At 42.1% G+C, this 21,777-nt stretch overlaps 1 protein-coding gene across 2 annotated transcripts in view; it reads right to left on the bottom strand.

Annotated features, from left to right (window-relative positions):
* Positions 1-1,506: 1,506 nt before the first annotated feature.
* cpamd8 (C3 and PZP like alpha-2-macroglobulin domain containing 8) overlaps positions 1,507-21,777 on the bottom strand; it is a 45,823-nt gene continuing 25,552 nt past the window's right edge. For both annotated transcript variants that reach the window (XM_023277580.3, XM_055018044.1), the window contains 16 exons: positions 19,061-19,217; positions 18,702-18,776; positions 17,251-17,416; positions 16,684-16,770; positions 16,314-16,450; positions 16,025-16,180; positions 15,193-15,255; positions 12,351-12,607; positions 12,182-12,269; positions 9,545-9,619; positions 9,261-9,366; positions 8,915-9,025; positions 8,626-8,838; positions 5,990-6,061; positions 3,640-3,841; positions 1,507-2,568 (listed from right to left, as the gene is read on the bottom strand). In XM_023277580.3, the coding sequence (XP_023133348.2) occupies position 2,568; positions 3,640-3,841; positions 5,990-6,061; positions 8,626-8,838; positions 8,915-9,025; positions 9,261-9,366; positions 9,545-9,619; positions 12,182-12,269; positions 12,351-12,607; positions 15,193-15,255; positions 16,025-16,180; positions 16,314-16,450; positions 16,684-16,770; positions 17,251-17,416; positions 18,702-18,776; positions 19,061-19,217 (1,966 nt within the window). In that variant the 3' untranslated portion in view covers positions 1,507-2,567. The remainder of the gene's footprint in view (positions 2,569-3,639; positions 3,842-5,989; positions 6,062-8,625; positions 8,839-8,914; positions 9,026-9,260; positions 9,367-9,544; positions 9,620-12,181; positions 12,270-12,350; positions 12,608-15,192; positions 15,256-16,024; positions 16,181-16,313; positions 16,451-16,683; positions 16,771-17,250; positions 17,417-18,701; positions 18,777-19,060; positions 19,218-21,777) is intronic.

Raw genomic sequence — 21,777 nt, forward strand, 5'->3', positions numbered from 1 at the left:
CGAAATTCTGTAAAAATATCTTGGCTGCATTTGAGAATTTCACATAATTTCAGATATAGGAATGTTTGTATTTTCACCTGTAATAAACATCTTGGCGGAGAAGCCATGTTAAAGGGTTCAATATCTCCAGAAATGTAACTATTAAAGCCATGAAATTTAGTGAGGACATGGATGAAATTATTTCTAGCAGGCAGAAATGATTGAATGGCTCCAGCAGAGGCCAAAATTTTAATTATTGACCTTTGAAAATGGAAAGAAGTGCGAAAGTGTCAAACAATGGCAGGTTTGGATCCCCTAAAAAGTTCCTGCAAACGTTCATATATGGATGGATCCAGATTTCCTACTAAAAATAGAGCGTCTGGTTGACATTTCACCAACTTTTGGGGCCTCTAATGTGACTACAATTTGAAGTGGGGTAAGTATGACAAGACAAGGCTCCACCATTTTGGTATTTTGACAATATGGTGATGTAGACCGCAAAACCTGGTGTACAAAAGGTTCTATATATTGTCATTATACAGTCAAGGAAAAAAGTATTAGACCACCCTTGTTTTCTTCGATTTCTTGTTCATTTCAATGCCTGGTAGCACTAAAGGTGTATTACTTGAAGAATACAATGATCACGACAAAAAATGCAGCTGATTCCATAATACTTTATGTCCTATCTAACATGCTTCAGCTTCATTGTATTCCCAGAGTATATAAGAGAACATTTCATGCCATAAGCAGCACTGGACATGTAAAGGTCTAGAGTGGTTTCCTGCTTACATTCAAGCCGTAGCACAACTCAGAAGTTGTCAGCTCTCATATAACGCCTAAAACTAGAGAATTATGTGAAGCCACAAAGGCAGCCATCTTGGCACTGCTGGAAACTGGCATGAGTGAGAGACAGGGAGTGAAAAAACTGAAGATCTCCAAGACAGCTGTTCATTACACCAAGAAAAAACAAGCCCAACATGATTCTAGCAAACTGCTAGGTAGTCACAGCAGGAAACATCTTTCTACCCCATGAGATGACCAGGCATTAAAATGAACAAGAAATTGAAGAAAACAAAGGTGGTCTAGTGGCTGTATATGCAAAGTTACAAGATGTTACCATATGATGCAAATTTTGCCTTACCGGATGTTACCATACATATACTGGAAATTAACACAGTTTTGTCTGTCGTCACCAAATTGCATGGATCTATGAGTTGTATTTCTGAGATATTGTAAGTATAAATATGGCCTCCCAGCTAAGACGTTTTTTTAAAAAAAAATTTAAATAGTGAATTTGAAACATTGAAATTCAAAAATTCGCCAACATGTTTTATAAAACTTTTTGGCTCCACAAACGAGTGCAGCAATGTATTTCCTTAATTTTGTCTGAACTGACACATGTATACCTTCTCTACAGTGACACAAAGGGTAACAACACCAACAACAAACGGGGGATGGTGCTTTTCTCTGCTTATTAGCCACAGCATCAAAACTACAAGCAAAAAATTTTTTTAAAAATCAAAGCCCTGGATTGTATATAAATTTTATTCTCATTTGTTTTAAAAATCACAATATTTGATATGAATTGGGGTTACATTTAATCCAATTTGTTACATTTACAGGAATTCAAAACTTCATTCTTTATTTTTAGCTTGATTGCTTCACGAATCAAAAAAATTTAACAAAAACAAAATAGCTTATGAACTGTACAATCAAATCTCAAGGTAGGTAACGGTGAGAGCAGACGACGTCGGCGTCTCGGTGGAATGGTTTCAGAAACGTTTGAGTCGAATGGAGGATTTTCTGTCACTGTAAAGTTCATGGTTTGAGTTGTCGGTCCCCTTCTGCCTCCTTATGTTTCCTGTCAACCTCTACTGTGCTGTCTAATAAAGACAAAAAGCCAAAAAATTTCTTAAAAATGAAAAACATTTCAGCTTATGTTTCTGTAAAGCATATGGTTTGCATATGTCTTCTTTTGTTCCAGCAGGATACCGGTACGGAATTTCATCAAACATTTCAATAACTGGGTTAAAGCTTGCTATGATAGAAAAAAAATAATCCTTGGCTATCTCAGAGAACCACAAGGGCAAAAAAGTCAACTGTATGGGCAGGCGATGACTTAAAAAATGGACATGATATGACCTCTAGCTACAAATAAATACCACAGATAGAAAATATAACAAAATATTCTGCTTAACGTCGAGTGTAATTACAAACATAAATACTTGATTATTTATTCTAGTGATTATAAAGCCAGTACAGTGAATAACAAAGACGCTATGGTGCCTATTTGGTGACTAGGAGTCTAGAGGAATAAAAAATAAAAGCCTGGAGGATACTAGCTTAATAGCAATCACACGCATCCAAACACACGCAAATACAGAAAAGCATCCACACCGGCTCCATTCAAAGCTAATCTAAAAACACAAGCACACACAGAGTCATACACACTCACTCTCCAGACCCCACCACCTTCTCCGTTCAGGCCGAGCAAGTCCCAAGTCTCTCGTTTTCTCTTTCCATTCACTAGCATATTCACAAATAATGTACAAATTTGGAGGAGGGTATGGCTTCATACTGGGAGCGTTTCTGTGGACGACAAGAAAACAAGCAACGCTTTGGTTATAAAATCATGGGTTATAATTCTACAAAACTGTTTTCAAAGTCAATGTTTGACTTGATCACGTGACCCGTTGTTGATGTCTCATGCTTTAGGACATAACCTGAATGTGATTTAACGCTTGCGAGTTAACTTTGAGTCATTATTTGCAAACCTTATTATTTTTTTTGTTTCCTATGGCTCATGCTGATATCTGCATGAAGAAAATAACAATTTATACCTCAGCTTATTTAATTACTCTGCCAAGGAACGCAGTGGAGTTATGTGACGATCGGCATATGTTTGTCTGTCTGTCTGTCTGTCTGTCTGTCTGTCTGTCTGTCTGTCTGTCTGTCTGTTAGCAACATTACTCAAAAACGGATTAACAGATTTGGATGAAACTTTCAGGGAGGGCTAAAAATGACACAGAGACCATCTCATTAGATTTTGGCAGTGATGCAGCTTATAGTCTGGATCCATGGATTTGTTAAAGATTTCAGTGTCATTGCGAGCCGGCCGCATGGCAAGTGAGCACTACGTCAGATGCCTGCTGACAATAACATGATTGCCATCCTACTACAAATCCACTGTTGTGGACTTATCTGAAATGATACAAGGAACAGTTGATAGAATTGTGTGGGGGTGTTTCCAAGTCCCATCAATTCCCGCCGCCCGCTACATATTTAGGTCATGCAATTCGGTATCTGTGCATAACGTACACATGCATAAAACACGCCTGTGCTCAGCGCAAGGTCATTGTATTTGTGCGAACATCTATATTAATTGGCCACATTCTATGTTGCTGTGATTTCTGTCACAAAGTTTTTCAAGGTTTCGGCCATTGGAAATGATAAAAAGACTGAGTAGCCTTCAAGGAGTACTGTGCTCTCTGAGTGCTTTTCTTGTTAATTTTGTGCTTATTTACTCACTTGTTGACTACCATACTTCTGTGATTGAAAATACTGCATATACCAATTCACTATTTTTTTAGCATTTGCTATATTTTCAATTGAAATGCATCATTTTGATCAGTTTTTGTGAATGAATGAAGCAGCTCGTACCATCGCTCAGGGGTGTTTTTTGTGTCCAGTGTGGGCAGCTGGGTATCTACTGGTAGCAGCACCTTATGCGCTACACCTCCTCCACCTTGAGGAAGATCAAACTGGTCCCCTCCGTCTGCATCGGCGAGGAAAGAGTCCGAATCTGGGTCGTATTCATAGGAGTAGTAGGACACCTCAGCCATGGAGCCCTGCTCTTCTTCACCTGCAAAAAGAGACACAATAAACCAAATAAAACAACAGATGAAGAAGAAATGCTTGATTTAGCAGTTGAAGATTAAAGAGCCGGAGACTAAAAGTTGCTCTATTGAGTTTTTGACCACAGCTAGTGTCACAGAGCAACGTTTTACATATCTGGGAGACCTGATACACATTCCTGCAATTAGATTTATATGCATCTAGCGATCTACAGGTGGTGGTAATGTGCCAAGAAACAGTCATGCACCAACAAGGGAAGGAAACAGAACATGGATGTAAACAATGCAGGTTTCAGATGTGAAAAAACACTGTGCAAATGTTTCACAAGACAGAAAATGTATTGTATGTTAGGATACAGACAATGAATTAAATGCAGCATAACTTTTGTTTGTTTACATGAAAACTCAAGAGGGCACCTTTAATATCCTGCTGGGGTTTTTGAGCTGCAGTACCACATCATAGACAGTAGGGGTCCCGCCCTGCTTAACATGTTGCACTCGTATATCATGCTACTTTAAAATCACTCTTTTTTTTTTTAGTGTCTATCTTCATTGAAAGTTCACTTGACTATAAGGCACCAAGAATCCAATTTTGCTTCTTTATATGTTTTTATGCACACCCTGGACTTTATGTTGACATTTAAACACACACATGCAAAGAATGTATAAATGTTTGATTCACAAATTGTAAAAAATGTAAAAATTGCAGTAAGAAAGAGCATGCAAAAGCATGGTGAGCTCCAAAGAAAAATAAAATAAAAAATCCATCTCACATGCAGCCTGCAAGTCTGTGTGTGCATTTTACTGTATGTTGTCCTCTGGTACGAGTTCACTAATCAGGCAAGTCTGCACAGAGAAGCTAATTCCAGAGCTTCAGCTTCCTCCAGTGGAAACTGTCAGCTCCTTGGCACAACTCACCTTCACCTATTACACTCTCGGTGCACTTAGCGGGCATGTCGTCAATATTCTAATGGTTTACAATGACAGTGTTTTTACAGCACTTATCAATCTAATCACCTCGGGTTATCACATTGTTGGTGTGTGTGTGTGTGTGGGGGGGGGGTACGTATTTGCCTGTGTGAGCATGCAATAAGTGTATGCGTGCATATATAGATAGGTGCGTGTGTGTGTGTGTGTGTGTGTGTGTGTGTGTGTGTGTGTGTGTGTGTGTGTGTGTGTGTGCGTGTGCGTGTGTGTGTAAGTGCATAACAGCATTCCTGTGGTGAGTGTGAAGCGTTAGCTTTTGTACTAAGGAGACCTTTGACTGAGAGCAGCTTTGTGAGCTGCAGCTACCGGGAGGAAACAAGTCAGTGCAGGCTGTGCCACATCACACACACACACACCTGTACACAACCCAGACCTTCACACAGGCTGACTGTAATGTAACACACACAACAGCTCACATATTGCATGCAGAGTTTGCACACTTTTGCAGCTTTTGCGGTGCCTTTTTAATGTTTTCTTTGCCAAATGTAACCCGGCTACATCTTCCCTCCACACCCAGCTAAAACCTCCCATCAGGAATTCTCTCTGGCCGCCTCTCTGGAAGCTGATCTGAGCTGCACGGCAGAGCGACAATCAAGCCTGTTGTGTGAAACCCATCCACCTATTTATCACGGCAATTGCAGACGTGATGTGGTGGCAGGGGAATGCGCTCTGCACACACACACCCCACCTACGGATCTACTTTCTTCTTCTTCTCATCCCTTCCCCTTTTCAACCCGGCTCTATTTTCTCTTTCTTCTTTCATCTTGTCTCCCACTCGTCCCTCTTTCTCCTCTGTACACCCCCTCCACACCTCCCATCACCACTTTTTCATCTCTTTACCGCCACAAAAATACAAAGAAAAGTGCACTTTATATGTAAAATGACATACTATCCATTTATATATGTTTACACAAAATCAGGCAGCAATATGTATATTAAATCTTGACTCTACATTTACATTTAATGGATACAGGAGCAGATAAGGTATCAAGATAAGAGAATATAGAGTTTATAATATGTGCACATTCAAGACAAAAGTTAAAAGAAGAAGTAAAAAGAACAAAATGTATAGGTTAGTCCTGTCTGGCAGGTAGATGAAGGGAAATGTGCAAGGAATCTGTTGAGTAATGTACAGTATGAGTGGGAAAAGGTGTGGTAGGTGAGGTTACCTGTGTGTACAGGCACTGAGGGCTGCTCAGTTTCCTGGCTCACTATTGGCTGCCTGTCCTCCGTGGTCTCCACTGCAAATACAAACACAGATTATTCACATTTATGTGGCTGCCTCAGCATTTAAAAGCAGCTAGTAATGAATCCAACAGCACTTCGGAGTTGCATAATCTAAATACTGCCCAGAAGCATTATCCGGCCCACTGAGCAACACTTCTTGGCAAAACGATGTACACTCGGTCTCAACGGAGGCCCGCATCAAAATCTATCAATTCCAAAAATAGCAGCAGCCAAACCGCGGGCAGGAAGCCATGTGTGGAAACAAATCGTATCTTTTCCCTTTTCAAAATGGAGAAATGGTGGCCCGCATCTCAACCCCTACGCAACCAAACACAAACAAACAAGGTCAGAGGGCTCGAAACAAAAATACAACCCTTTTGATAATCTACAGCATGAACCACTTGGCACAAACCGAGGTCTTTTCCCACCAAAGTTTTGTCTATGCCTTTTCCCCAATCGGCTCCTGCAACATGAAGGCTCCTTTGTTGTTGGGCTGTGCGTCGGAAAGGAATGTGACAAGGATTTCAAAGGCTGGACAAAAGCACTCTGTCATTTGGAGAGAGCCCTGTAATACAGCAGAGAGTGAGAGAGGATGGAGGGGGGGTGCGATGGGCCGCTCTCCCCAGAAAACTCATCCAGTAATCAGCTCAACACCTGAACAGCTGTTTCCCAAAGCTCACATCAGCGCAGACGCACATACCGATGCACCCAGTTACACACTCGTATGGAGTTACAACTAAGCCAACCGATTGTATGCAATAAAACACATAGATACACATTTTCTGGGATGCACTGTCTGCAATTTAGAGGCCATTTCTTTCGTTAATAAATTAAACACGAGATATTAGGTCGAATTTCCACATTTCTGAAACTGCATCTATTTCAAAGTTGACAGAAATGCAGATACCCAAGCACTAATTTTCATCCAAGTCGAGAAGTGTTATCGCTGAGTTAATTTATTCTCCTAATAACTGGACTCATATCAGCCAACTTTCTTTCTTTTTTGCCCAACTAAACAGCAGTGAGTTTTGCATCCACCTTCTATTTAGCGACTTTTCATATTTTTTGTATTGTACATCGATCTAAAACAACTTGAAATCAATCTTTTCGATGCTTCACTGAAGAGTTAAATAATTACGGAATAATAAACACTATCATTCTACTCTTACTCTGATTCGTCAACTGTTTTTTCAGCGAATGGAATAAAAGTCAGCAGGCAGCACCTGATCCACCTGATCCACCTGAATAACTATACAATTCTCAGATAGTCTGTGATATAACAATCGTACTGTGTGAGCAGCAGTTTGACAGAATTATAATAATGGTTGTGAAGAAGGTTCGTGTAACGTCTTGTAGTTTTTTGCTCAGTTTGTACCATCAAATTTTAAACTTCACAAATGTGAGTTTAGCTTTAATTGATCACGTTTGGGGTTGCTTAGCATTTTTGTACCAAAACAAAAGATTGTTTTTACATTTCTCTGTTTTGCTCTTGTCAGTGGACTGTACCATTAGTATTGCGGGGGAGGAGGGAGTCTTCAACCAGCCACAGAGCTGATGGCACAGTTGTGTATTATACAGTCTAGTGCATTGGACCATGCATTCATTTAGTTTTTATCTGGGAGGATTCGAAGCTGTATGTGAACAGTATTTCTAGACAGTGTTGTTGTTGGGATCCTCTTACCCACAACTGACCCAGAAAGTGTGTGCATGTGTGGGAAGTATGTACCGTATGTTTTGATACAAATATAACTTATAGGTCAATGAATTTATAAACAAACTGAATAAAAGCAAAAACAAGCGTAATACAAGAAGAGCACTCAGAGAGCGCAGTACTCTCCCAAGGCTGCTCAGTCGCATCATTTCCGACAGATGAAATCTTTAAAAAAATCCACGGTCCGCTGCGGTCGATTGATAGTAGGATCACAATCATGTGATCGTCAGCAGGCAGCTGACGCAGTGTTCACTTGTTGTCATGGTTACAGTGATGCTGTGCCACTATCTCGCAATGATACAGAAATCTTAACTAATCCGTGGATCCAGACTATAAGCTGCATCACTGCCAAAATCTGATCACTTGTGTCATTTCTGACTTTCCTTGAAAATTTCATCCAAATCCGTTAGTCTGTTTTTGAGTAATGTTTCAAACAGACAGACAGACAAACCAACGCAGATCGTCACATAACTCCGCCACATTCTATTAGCGGAGTAATAACAACGTTGTAGACAATAGATTGTTTGTAATCTGTCAAGTGATTGTGTGGTCAGATGTGTTTTTTAAAACATGATGTGGTTGTGTGACTGCGTCTGTGGCTGGCTATGGACTCCCCTGGGCACTAATGGTACAGTCCAACCACATACAAAAAAATACAGAAATGTAAAATTAGACTATTGAGTCGTTTTCGATTTTTTTGTTCAAAAATCAAATACTGGAGCAACAATACAAACATGAACAATTGAAAATTAATCTGTGAGAGAAATTATTGATTTGTGAAGAATTTTTTGTGGTTCCTATTATATAAAATCTTCATAATTTCATAACAAGTGAGATGTCAGTGATGTGAGGTGACTGAACTCTTACTCTGTGGACACTGTGACAGCGGAACCTGCTTGATGCGAGTCCCGTTTCTGCAGGCGAACACCTCCATCTGACACTGGTTCTGGTAGAGCTGCCCGTCTGACCCACAAACCGGCTCCCCGTCGTAACCACAGTCCCTGTAACACGTGCAGCGCTCAAACTGCTCCTCCTCCAGACACCCGAACACGTTGTTGCACTGGTTCGCCTGCACAAAACCTGCAGAAAAAATGCTCTTTGTAGTGCGCCGATGAAAGCGAGATGCCTGCAAAAGGGCGTAGCGTGCGTCTCTCACCGATCCACTGGTTGGTTGAACTCTCCACCTCGTTGCAGGTCGGTCCATCACACAGCTCCCGTGCCAGCGGACTACTCTCGCTAACGTTGTAGAACCAGGTGGCCTCAAAAGCTGCATGACAAGCACAGACCCACACCAGCACATTCACACATCCACACACACAAAACAATGATGACACTCACCATATTTAGGTAATAAACTTGAAAAATTTCTATTTCCACACACACAGAACAACAACAACAAAAAAAAAAACGAAGGCGCTTCATAAATCGTGGTAAGTTAGGTGCTTTTTCCTGGTCTTTAACTCTTTAAAGAATGGTACTTAAAATATTCATCAGAGGCACACCTGGTTCGTAGTAGTCATAGATCTTAACCGGAACAGGCGCTGTCTTGCCCACAATGTATTCTCTGACAGCTTGGAAGGCCACACACGTCATGCACTGGCTGGGAATCTAAGAAAAAGGTGACAAACAGAAGAAGTTACTAAGCAAAAATGCAAACATGAACACTTACATACATTTATACACAGAAAACTCTCCTGAACGGTAGTGCAAACACCTCAGCTACCATCACAACAGGATGTTTCATTATGTGCAAAAAGTCAAATTGAAGAATTTTGATTAAACTCACCTCATCAAAGTAGAACAACACTTTTCTTCCGCTCAGCTCGTATCTCTTCAGACCAACTCTCTTGTCCATCAGCAGCTGTTCAAAAAGAAAGAAAGACAAGAAACTCATGCTCACTTTGTAGAAAAGACTAAAATACAACTGAACTCAAGCAAATCGGGCTTCAAGGGTTAAATAAATGTATGATGGAAACTCTTTTTAGAAATAATTTTACGATTCATCCCAATATTTTGAGCGCTACTTGGAGCTGAAAACAAGCTTGTTTGTAACATCCCAAAATCTTCATTTAAAACGGTAAATGTTACACAATGTATAATCATTTTATTTACAAAAAAATCAAGAAGGAATTTATAGATATCTCTCCCTCATGCATTAAACTTATCGAGATGAAGTAAATACTACAGCTAATGCTGATGAAAATGTATATAGCCAAGCCACTTGTACTGTACATCTGAGTCCAGTAATTCTAAGTGAACACACATAAAAGTCATTAACATTGACGTTAACAGTAATCAGCACCACAGCGGACTGGACAGCTCCACCTCATGCCAACCAGGGTTCCCTTTTCTGAAAGAATTACATGTTATGTGTTAAATGTGTAAAGAAAACTCTGTGTTCACATCATAAAGCTCCTACAAGTAATTTGAACATCCTGGACTTCAGCACACTAATCCTTTCACTTGTTTTCCACTTTTCTACCTGTGTAGATCAAGACTGAAACATACTTAAAGGATTTATCTTGTTCACCACCTATCTGTCAGAGCCCACATGGTCTGCATTTCAATATGCTCCGTGGTCAACAACTGAAATGCAAACCATATGCACTTGACCGTGAAACGATGGCCAGCGTGGAAAATGTCCAAATTACCGACCATTGGCTCAGCTCGCCTTTTATTCGTTGAAATCAACAAGAGATCGCAGCTTTCGTCTAGAGTCGAATTGAACAGCGCTTCATACTTTGTGAGTTTCTGGAATTTGGTGACCCTTACGCCCAAATGATCACGACCATGTCTCATAAATATGAGAGCATGAATGAGGAATGGGGACGCTGTTTACTGGGACTGAGTGCAGTTAATTCCCCCCACAGGGAGATTTTTCATTCTGTCAAAGGTGGCAGCCCTTGGACAGCAGGGGTTTATGAGGTGCTCAGCCTGAGCTGGCGCCACCGAGACACGAGCGAACACACACACTCCTCACACACACATACACACACACACACACACACACACACACACACACACACACACACACACACACACACACACACACACACACACACACACACACACACACACACTCTATACAATTGGTCTCTGTTTACAAAAGCATTGTTTGTCTATACAGCAACTAAAAATTGCCAGTGAACTCCCATAGCTCAAATGTTAAACCCGCAATGTGCTCTAGGTTGTTAAACAAAGCTCATTATATTGGGTGATAAGAGGCCGTGGCTGCTGGGAGCTTCCAGTCAGTCACTGGACTAATCATTCATGACTACAGCATCCATGAAAGCAACTAGACATGACTGTGGAAGCCAAGCTTGCCACCATAAATTGAGGAATGTAAGTGGCAGTCGGGCTGGCAGCAGTAAAACTCCAAGGGAGGCCAGCAGGGGTGTAAACTGAGCTTGTTAGCCGCTACAGCTCAGGTCAGCCTCGACTGATGGACTCGCAGCAGTGTATGTGGATGTGTGTGTGAGTGTGTTTACCGTCTCTCCAGGTAGCCAGAGAGGTGGCTCTTTTAGAGGTGGAAGCCTGCAGACTGAGGCCCAATAACTGTTTAGTAATGAGGGACAAGCTCCTGATGGGTGGCTGGGGAGCTGACCTGGATCCAGCACTTATTTACCTCCACTTTCTCTCACTCTCCATCAGTATAAACATTTCTAAATTCAGCCATCCAGCCAGCGTCTGCTACTGCTTCAGTCAAATCCTTTACGTGTTTAAGTATGTCTGTCTCTTCATTCTGTTATTTGTAAATTCTACAACTTTTCTCAGTTTCCCATGAGGCCCAGTGAGGTGTTGTGTTTGGTCTTGCAGGCCCAGAGAGGCCTGATGACCTCTGACCCTAAAACACTGTAACTCCACATGACCTGAGCTGGCTGTTTTTTCTCTCATCATACCTGAGAATACACTACATAACGGTCGTTAATGACTACTCCCATGACCGGGACACGTATCCTTACAGAAACATGATACGTTTTCACACTGCACACGTGCAAAACATGCAGGTTTTAAAGGGCCTGTCCTCATTTACAGGAGCTGTTCTGTCCAACAATGGAGGGAACGTCAGAAAAACACTTGACTGCTTCCAGCTCTGACAAATATTTACGTGAAAACACTTTCCACTGTAACACAACAATAATATCCATCCAGACTGTGTTGTGTGTTTATGCGAGCATGTTAAGAGATGCATCCTGTGTGGGTGTGTGCATGTAAGCGTGGCGTTTGCAAAGGAAACAGGAGGCATCTGATAACTTTCTTGACATACAGCTTTTCGTAAAATGGTCTCCAGATATGGATGCAACTACTTCTCTTTCTACGTGACTTACCTGAATACATGCATCAGTCACTGTGACCAACAACAACAACCAATGATTATCTGAACATTTAAAGTGTCTGCATGTGTGTTGGTGTGCTTACATACCCTCTCTAGACCTTCAACATCTGCTCGGAAACCGGAAATCATGGGAACTTCTATGACGGCCATGTTGGATGAGCCTGAATGGAGCCACCTGCACAACGAGTTGGAGCCAGGATTAATGTGGGGTTTTGTTCGAAGCAGATCTACATTTAAGCGAGTGGTCGACTTCTACCTGGCGCAGACTTCTAAGGAGATGTGGAAGTCCATCTTGTCCTGGTGAGCTGCTGGGTCGTCGTCGTCGATGGGCGCCCGCCGCTTCCGGTTGAGCTCAGAGCGATTGTCGACTCGGCTGCGAGATCGTGAGGTAGAATGATGGGAAGAAGAGGATGGAGGCTGCAGGTGTCGCTCCTGGAAAGGCTCTTTCAGATCCACCTTGAGCTGGAAGGCTGGTTTGGCCACTGGATCCGGTACGTTATAGGACACATCAATCTGCATAGAGAGAAGTAGAAGTAATATCCATGAAAATTATACTTTAAATAGACTAACAGAGGATGTGAATAAACAAAAAAAAATGACTAGGTTGTTGTAATCCTGTTCAGAACCATCATTTGAGCTGATGTTTCCATTTGTCATCTTGATTGCTTTGTGGTTTGGAAGCCCTGTATTGTAAAGTGCCTCTAGGGATGGCACAGTTGCTCTTTTGGGGCACTATTTCCTAATTTTGCAATAACTATTTCATGGAAAATTCAGACATTTCTTGTCCCCAGAAAATGATGGTGATTCCCTGACTTTTCCTCTAGTGCCAGCATGAGGTCCACAGTGATGGTTTAAATGTCAAAACAACTATTGAATGGATTGTCATAAAATCTGATGTTAACTTTTAAGTCCACCTCAGGATGAATTCTAATATTTCTGGTAAATCCTCAATTTTTAATCCAGTGCTGTCATTTGTTTATTTCTTTTCCTTATCCATTACATTGGTCCATTCATCGATTATCTTTCACTTGTGCAGTTTTGGGTCATTCCAGACGTCCCGTTACTCAGGAACATTTTCCAGCTCCTTGTAGGAGATCCTGAAGCGTTCTCAGGCCAGGTGAGATATGTAATCCCTCCAGCGAGTTCTGGATCTACCCTGAGGTCTCTTTACGGCTGAAAGTGCCCAGAAAAACCACCAAAGGAACGCACACAAGGGGCATCCTCATCAGCTGCCTGTACCATCTTAGCTGGTGCTTTTCATTACATTGTTTTATGTCTAAATACCTGAAAAACTGGCGAGATTCCTAAACATCATCAGCTATATCTTGTGTCTTGCGGTAACTGGCAAATGCCCGCATGCTGATGATACATGATGTAGATGGACGAAGCTCAGTGTGGTGGCTCCGGCTGACAGCAACTTGGAAATGTCTGACTCCTCCTAACTCTCAGCTAAGCCAAAGATAAGCAAAGAGGTGGGTGTGAAAGGAGCTGAGGCAGGGCATGGACTTCCTGTGACAGCTTCTACCAGTCACTAAACGCGGACCTAATTGTGCATAACTTTAAGCCTTAATATAACACAAATGGGCGTGTTACATAAAAATTCATCCCCGTATTGTCATTCTGAATGCAGAAATTAGTTTTAGAAACCAACAAGTATTTTGTACCAGGCTGTAAACACAGCTATTTTGGCTTTAAAGTTGAGCATTTTAACATGCTGGTCAATAGGGATTGACTCGCTTTTGGAGTCAGCCTCAAGTGGCCATTTGAGGAACTGCAATGTTTTTGTTTTGTCACACTGACTTCATTTTCCAGCTGAGTTGATGTTGATAATAGCATTTAGCAGAAAACACTGCTGTGCCCAAGCATAGGACATCTTCACAGAGCTACTACGATTAACTTTATATGTCCTGTTGTGATTAGGATATTAGGTCTTTATTAAATCTTGACATCTCCCCAATAATTCATCTTATTTAGTTTGTAGCTTTACTTTTTCATATGAGGAAATGGTCATAATGTGCTTTCAATGCAGATCATTATTTTCCCCAAATATCTGGTTTGTGTTTGAGGTAACTATTGTTTGGGGAAAAAAATTATGGAGAAACAAACTTAATTAAAAAACTTTCTGACAGTTATATAAATGAAACGGGTTGGAGCATCAACGAAGAGCAACAAACTACTAAGAGTTAAAATATTTATGACCTGCGGCATTAAAAAAGTCGGGGGGAAAACAAGACTTCGGCAGCACTTTCAAGTATAAACCACAAATCAAATTCTCTGGACACCAGCAGACTACTATTTCAGCCTGGGGACAACCCTCTGTTCTGACGCTCTTTTTAAATTCAGTAAAGATTATTATTCCCAGACCTGTACACATTGTGGATAAATCATCCACTGTGATTTGAGACTATTGCAACACTGTGAAATGATAATCCTGAGGCAGAGGACATAAACTCTCTGCATACAGTCCGTCTGCAAACACATACACAGGCAAGCCTCTCTGATTGCTCCGCTCTTGTATTTCATTAGAGCCCAGGTGCTGCTGGCCCGAGGGGCTGTCAGAGAGGTGTGTTGACGCATGGTGAAGTGTGGATGGAGGGAAAGTAGAGAGGGGAGAGAGGTGTGAAGGAAGAAAATGTGTGTTTGTGTGTGACAAACCTAAAAGGAAAGAGAGCTGGAAGAGATTTCAGGCTCCACAAAACCAACCACAACATCCTGGCTAGCTCTGCCTCACTCAAATCAAGATTTCACATTTAGGTTTCTGAAAATGGGACTGTAAACATCTTTGATTGCTTTTTCATTTATACTTTGTTTAGCTTTAAAGCAGGCAAATATTTAAACCCGAGTGACAAGAAGAGAGGACAGAATTTCATCTACAAAGCACAGAAATAACTGTTTATAAAAGGTTTGTGTGTGACAAGGTGGGGGGAGAGAGTCAACAAGAATCAACACAACTGGCTAAATTTCTACCAGATTCCTCCAAAATTTCAAAGTGGAACCGGCTTCCCTCTGCTGGCAGATTCTTGCTGAAGTAAGCACAGCATTACAGTTCAATTTCGGGGCAATTTTCAAGACTGAAAATGTGTATTGGTGTGCAATACCTGCATGAGACAGCAGCCTTCTCCTTTAGCGCTGACAAAAAGGCCTGTGGGGATACTGGGGATCTGAAAAAAAAGTGGGAGAGACAGAAGAAAGGAGGGAGACAAAGAGAGTCAGAGGGGGCAGGGAGAGGTGAATGAGTCATTTATCAAGTGAATGAAAGCTGTAGGCTGCTGCAATGCCACTGGTGCTTCCCTGGCTACTAACCAGCAGGCCTTAATTGCCCCCAATTAAGCTGACACCACTAATCATAGCGGAGGGACATGCCCGGCAGAGAGAACCTCCTGCACTCTCACCTGAACCACTCCGGATGGCTGACGAGGCCCTTTTTCAAACACACGAGCTGACCTGACGCCACGCCGCCCCGGCCATTCGGTTCATGCCCAAGTTTGTAATGTGCGGGCAAACAGGGCAGTAAAACACAGTTATTAAATCAGCAGACCCACAAGGTGCTTTTGGGAAATCCAGTCCAGCTAAGCCTGGTTTGGTTTGGCAGAGTGTTAAAGGTTCTGGCTACCGAGCAGCCCAACATGGAAACACACAGATTAATGTTTAATGGCAAAGAGTAGCTGCTCATCAATCACCAAAAACCAAGAAGGAAAAAGTTTCTAAATTGCGTTAAAGTGCAAGGGTTTCTCTTAAGTGAAATTTCCCCTCCTGAAGTGCTGGTAATGATTAGTGGAATTGACAATTAATTTTGATAAAGTGCTGTCAGCCTACACAAATGACCTAAAAGCAGCAGCGCGGCAAATTGATTATCCTCTCCTGATCTGCATGCGGAAAGACCGAGGAGCATCGCCATAAAAATACTACTATTCACTGTTTCCAGATTACCTTGGCGCTCTGGAGGAGTTTCTTGTTGTCCCTGTTGAGTTCAAAGGTTTCCTGGAAGTCGAGGTTGGTGGAGGCCAGTGAGATGGTGAGATTTACCCCTCCGACGTAGGACAGGATGGCGTATTCTGACAGAGCGTGCAGGGCCACACATGTATCCTGGAACAAGGATTTAAGAACTTTAAACTTAAGACACTTTATATTTGGTAGTAGAAGTTTGTCATCTGTAACAACATTTTGGCAACAAACTGCCATCTGAAAATTCTCCTCGACTTGTCTGAATCTGGGCTACCTGTGTGGAGGAGAAGCCGCCCAGGGCATTCCTTTGCTGGGAGAGCCATTTGACCACAGGCAGGGCAGAAGCTACATCTCCCAGCAGGGTGTAGGTCAGAAGACCGTACGCTGTCATCTCCACCTCTGCCGACACCACTGGGAACAAACAGGAAGCCGTTATGCATCATTTATTTAGATTTATTTATTTTAAGAATTGAAAATGAGTATCAAATAGCAATATTCAAGAGAATTTGGTTATAACTTGTGCACAGCCCTGCACTGTCACCTCCTTATAATATTATATATTATATTATATTATATAATATTATATTATATACTATTTTACTAAATATGTAGGAGAGACTGAATGTTGCAGATGTGCAGTGTACCTGACTGAGAGAGGCCATCGCTGAAGCCCATGAAAGTGTCTTCATCGGTCATAGTGCTGCCAGTCAGACTCCAGTGGGTGAGTCCATCTTTGAGACAAACAAGGTGAGATGAAGACAGGTGGCAGCGGAGGGGAGTCACCGTACCAATACTGTGCTTTCATTCGAAATATTCTAATCAAGTAGGAACATTTCTGTTTTCTTCTCAACTGGCAGCAAGTTTTAGTGAAGAGGAAGAGAAGGAAATAGCTGAAGGAAAGCAACAGTGAGATAAGAACCAGAGGGGGAAAGGGAGGAGTGGACTGTTGAGTACCACAGCTGTTGCTTTCAAAATCACTCGGATTGGTAGTTTGTGCTTTTGAAACCAGCCTTATATCAGGAAACTGGAAATGCAAATCCGTAACACTTTCATGTTGCTGCAAACATTTGATGCAAAGAAAGAAGTATATCTAGTTTGTGTTGCTGCAAAAAAAATGCTGTCTTGTTCGTACATCTTTTGTGCAGGTTGCTAAGCTTCGAATAAATGAACCTCCAGTGAGTTGTGTTGCTCACAGCGATGTTTGGTCATACCTTGCGTGATGGCCATGTGGTTGAGGCGGCGCAGGGCCAGCGGGGCGTACGGGCTTCGCAGCAGAGCCAAGGCGTACGCTGATAGGGCGGTCGTGTATGGATCATCAGCCGAGTATGTGTTGCTCTCCAGGAAATCCTTGGCTCTGGCCACCGCCACCTTCTCTTCCTGGATCAGACAGGACAGACAAACACAGAAGAACATATGGGAGTGGGAATGATCAGGAGTGGGAATTTCTATTATCTGAGTAAAATCCAACATTTCCGGATTGTTGTAACAGGGAGATATTTGCAAAGGAATTGGGTCTCAATTGGTCAGCTAAAATTTTGAAGTTTTATGTCCTGTCAATACTAGGACAAAGTGTATTTGGATGCACTGATGTTATCATATTGTGTATTCGCTGCAGCAGCAACATAATTTCCCCACTGGGATTATTATGTATGTCTTTTATATGATCCAACCTTTGGTTTACTTGTCGCTTGCACAATCATCACAACCACCATCATTTTCTTCAGTGTCGAGCTGTTTAGAGGCTGCTCTGTCCAAACTGTCTCCTCTGTGCAGATGCAGTTATTGAATAAACATTCATTTTGGCCATTAAAAAAGTTGAGAGCTGACTTTCATCTCATGCAGATGTGACCTTCCCTCTCATCCATGAGATGATAGGTCTCCAGAGCCACTCACTGTAATTGCAACAGTCATCTTTTAATTAAGTGAAATTGGAAGGGGGTTGGAGGTTCCGCTTTGAAGTGAAGGATACCTTTTCAGTTTTTATCAGTTGTAAGAGGACATGATTCTCAGAAAGAAACCCTTTGGGACAGATAGCAGAGGAAAAGAGTGGGAGGGGGAGAGACAGATGGATGGAGAGCAGCCAGAGAGACGAAATGCTAAATAAAGAATCAACTATTTGGATGACCGGAGAGAAAAAACAATCAGAGGTTTAGAGGCTTTTATGTTTCAGATGGACTCTTTTGCACACTTTTATAATGTTTATTATCTATCAAGCGCGGCTATTAGTGAGCGAGTAAATAAAAAGAAAGACAAAAATAAGAGGAGAATAGAGTGACAAGAGGAAAAAGCTGATAAAGACAGCAACAGAGGTGTCTTTCATGGGACTGAACTGTCTCTGCACGTCAGCCTGAGTCTTTTGAAGTAGTCCAAACGTGATTAGACATTACATTAACAGCACTGGGGCATAACAAATTTGAGAAGGCCGACTGCCAGCACATCCATCTTCACAAATATCTGGAATGCAGCGATACGTCCACACACGACCAAGCTGGCAGGAAGGGCTGCAGGACTGAGAGGCCTAAGTGGGACAGGTAGCGTACTAGGTCCTGATTAAAAAAACATGCTTTTTGGAGTCCAGTGAAATCACAAATCTGATTTTACAACACACTTTTTAACTTGGTCCACTGAAAAATGACCTCTCAGCAGTGACTGGACTGCTTACCTCTGTGGTTATCCCTGTTTCCAACAGAGCTGCTACCACGTAAGCTGTAAGTGAAATCTTCCCATGGATCCCTCCCTGTGAACAAAAAAAAGACAATAGGTTTCACTTCATTTCACATTTTTTTCAACACCTTAGCCCTTATTTCTCCCCATTGTGCATATTGTTAAACTCCTTGACACTGATTTATCCAAGAACGCTGGAAACTCCATTATATCAAGAAGTAATTATCTCAGGAAATCTCCATCTAAATTGCTTCTTTCATAACCAGGCACTAAATAAATTTCCCTGCTTTGAAAGCACAGATAATTGAACTACTTTAACCTCAACCTCACCCCACATCCATCCAAACAGAGGCCTACCTGCAGGTCTTTGTTGAGGATGCGTCCCATAGCGGGGAAGGATCCGTCATCTCGCTGATGTTTGATTAGCCAAGACTTGGCTGCGCGAAGCTCCTCAGGGTCAATGAAGATGAAACCCCGAGACTGAGCGAAAGACTTGAGCACAAATGCTGTCAACCTGGAGGAAGGAGAGATGGAGGTGGAGGGGTGAGGGAGGAAGAAAAATAGAGATATCCTTCACAACATGTGCTGGCGAATCCCTGAAAATACTTATCACACTTCACAAGACTGTAATCATGATTTCAGTAGAGTGAGAAGTTTTTCAGCAAGTCACACTCTTTCAACCTGTCAGCACAGAGGGGAACATAGATGGTGGGATGTTTTTGTCCCCTGGTATGTATAGATGGATCTGATGAAATGGAAAAAAAGCCAGGAAGCAAGGAGGGACAGCAGATGGGTGAGGCAGGGTTTGATCAGTGTTTCAGGATGTGGCAGCTGTGCTCTTGGGAATGTGAAATCGCACACATGGGCCAATCAAGTGTCTTTCTGGTTGCGAGTCAAAGATTCCCCCCAAAAGAATTCCGCAACTTATACAAACACGGATCCCGGGGACGAAGGTTGTGAATCCGGCAGGCCTGGGAGTGCAACTGAGAGTTTATGAGCCGTGGTTTTAGTGGGCCACAGCGGAGAAGAACCAGGGAAGCAAACGGAGCAAGGCCAAGGTCAGCCCTGGGGGACACGGCTGAGCTAATAAACATACACTCATCCATAAACAAAAGACCTCCCGGTAGTGATCGAAAGCCGCAGTGTTTGGACCAACAACTGCTCAGCGACAGCAAGACGTTCCATTACCGCACCCCTGGCCACAAGTGACTTACAGGATGAGGTAAGTTGTTTACCGTAAAGTAGGAAGAAACACTAGATGGAAATGAAGGAATAAACAAACAGGTCACACTCTGGTTCTCAACACAGCTCGTAAGTGAGGTCACCATCCAGGAAAAGAGCACCAGGAGGGGGGATGGATAGGAAAAAAATAAAGAACCACATTCTCATAAACCAAAACATTAAATCTTCCCTGGCTGGAACCTGGATTATTCCTCCCTGGAGACAAAACTAGGGATGAAGCCACAAGCCTGCTGGAATTTTTATAATGTTAAGTAATATTGTGTCACTGGCTTTAAATGTAGGACCTCTGGGAAAGGTACTGGAAAGCGTAAATATGATTTCGTTTAGGGAAGGAAGGAAGCACTAGACAAGCTCACTTCCACTACTCAGCCCCTGACTTGGGTCATGATTCTTTCCGTATCTTGCTCTTTCTGCTGTTTTCTAGCTTCCCACTTCCAAATCCCATCTCTGAGCTCCTCTTATCCAGCTCCACACTTCAAAGAGTGGATCTGAAGGTTTTTTTTCTTAAAGACAATACATGGGTGTGCTCCTTGATAAAGCTGTGGTTGATAAGCTTTACTAGGAATGTTATGAGTTGGACGTGGAAAGTGTTCCCCACTCCTTTTAAAGAGTTGTTTTTTACGGTCAAACCCATCGGAGTGATTCAGCATATAGTATTAAATGAACATGGAGACCCTACATGGCTTCATTTTTAAACCTAAACACCTCTACAGTGGCAGCCAAGCAACAGAAAAAGAAGCAACACGAGCTTGCACGTTTGGCACAGGAGTGGAAATAGATATTAGGTTAATACAGCAGCAGATATCAGTTCTTTCGATCTCTGGTATTCAGCCCTCTAACCCTGCTAACGCTGTCAGATCAGTCTCTGGGCAGACACAAAATGCCATGCCAGCCTCAACATGTAGAGCCAAGGACTGTCTGAGAAAATGAAGAAACAACTGCCCCGTTCTTAGAGATAATTATATAAGGAAGGAGAGCACTTTTGACAAGTTTGTTAAAAGCAATTTTTCAGTTCAGCCTTGCTTTTCTTTCTGAGGTAGAATGGAAAAGGTATGGCATTTTGAGGGCTTCCTCTATTATAAAATTGCGTTTTTAACTATGCCTGTGAGGTCGTCACTCTGTTGTACTCAGGTGTTGTGGAGAAATTAAGTCTGAATGATGTTGTTTAGCTATTTTGACATATTGCTGATATTCAAATCTTTAATTTTTTTTCAGTACTTATGCACTCTTGTAGCCCCGTATCATCCCACTCCCACTTCTGCTCTTCACTGTCATGACTACGCATGTACTGCAGCAGACCTGACCAGATTCTTGTCAACATGCTGCACCCCATCCGAGACGAAGAATTTATTTTGGTCTCATTTGACCAAAGAATGTGCTCCCAATATTCATTTAGCTTCTTTTCATGCATTTTTACCAAAGTTTCATCTTGCAGTTTAGTGCCAAAGAGCCAGCAAGGGTTTGTTTCTTGAATGCCACATTACACAATGTCCTTCACACTGTCTAAGCTGTCACAAAAACTGATAACCACTGTGCCAAGTATAAAGCACTTGCCCATCTCTTTTTCAGAGGCAGACAGTAAAACTACTGCACTGTGCATGGCATCCTTTCAGAAGGACGACCACTGCAGCTCTGATTAGTGGTGCTACGACTCACTCTTGATTACTGCTGCAACCTCTTTCTCCATGTGGAGCCATGATGTAGACATACAAGTGATTTCATGATCATGTTCATGCAGTTGGGCCAATTGGAAATCACAGGTGTACTCAATTTTGTTGCATCTATTACATATTTTCATACTTGTGTGTTAGTGATCACAACTGTTTTCGCTT

The sequence above is a fragment of the Amphiprion ocellaris genome, chromosome 2 (genome assembly GCF_022539595.1).
Source record: "Amphiprion ocellaris isolate individual 3 ecotype Okinawa chromosome 2, ASM2253959v1, whole genome shotgun sequence".
Taxonomy (NCBI): Eukaryota; Metazoa; Chordata; class Actinopteri; family Pomacentridae; genus Amphiprion; species Amphiprion ocellaris.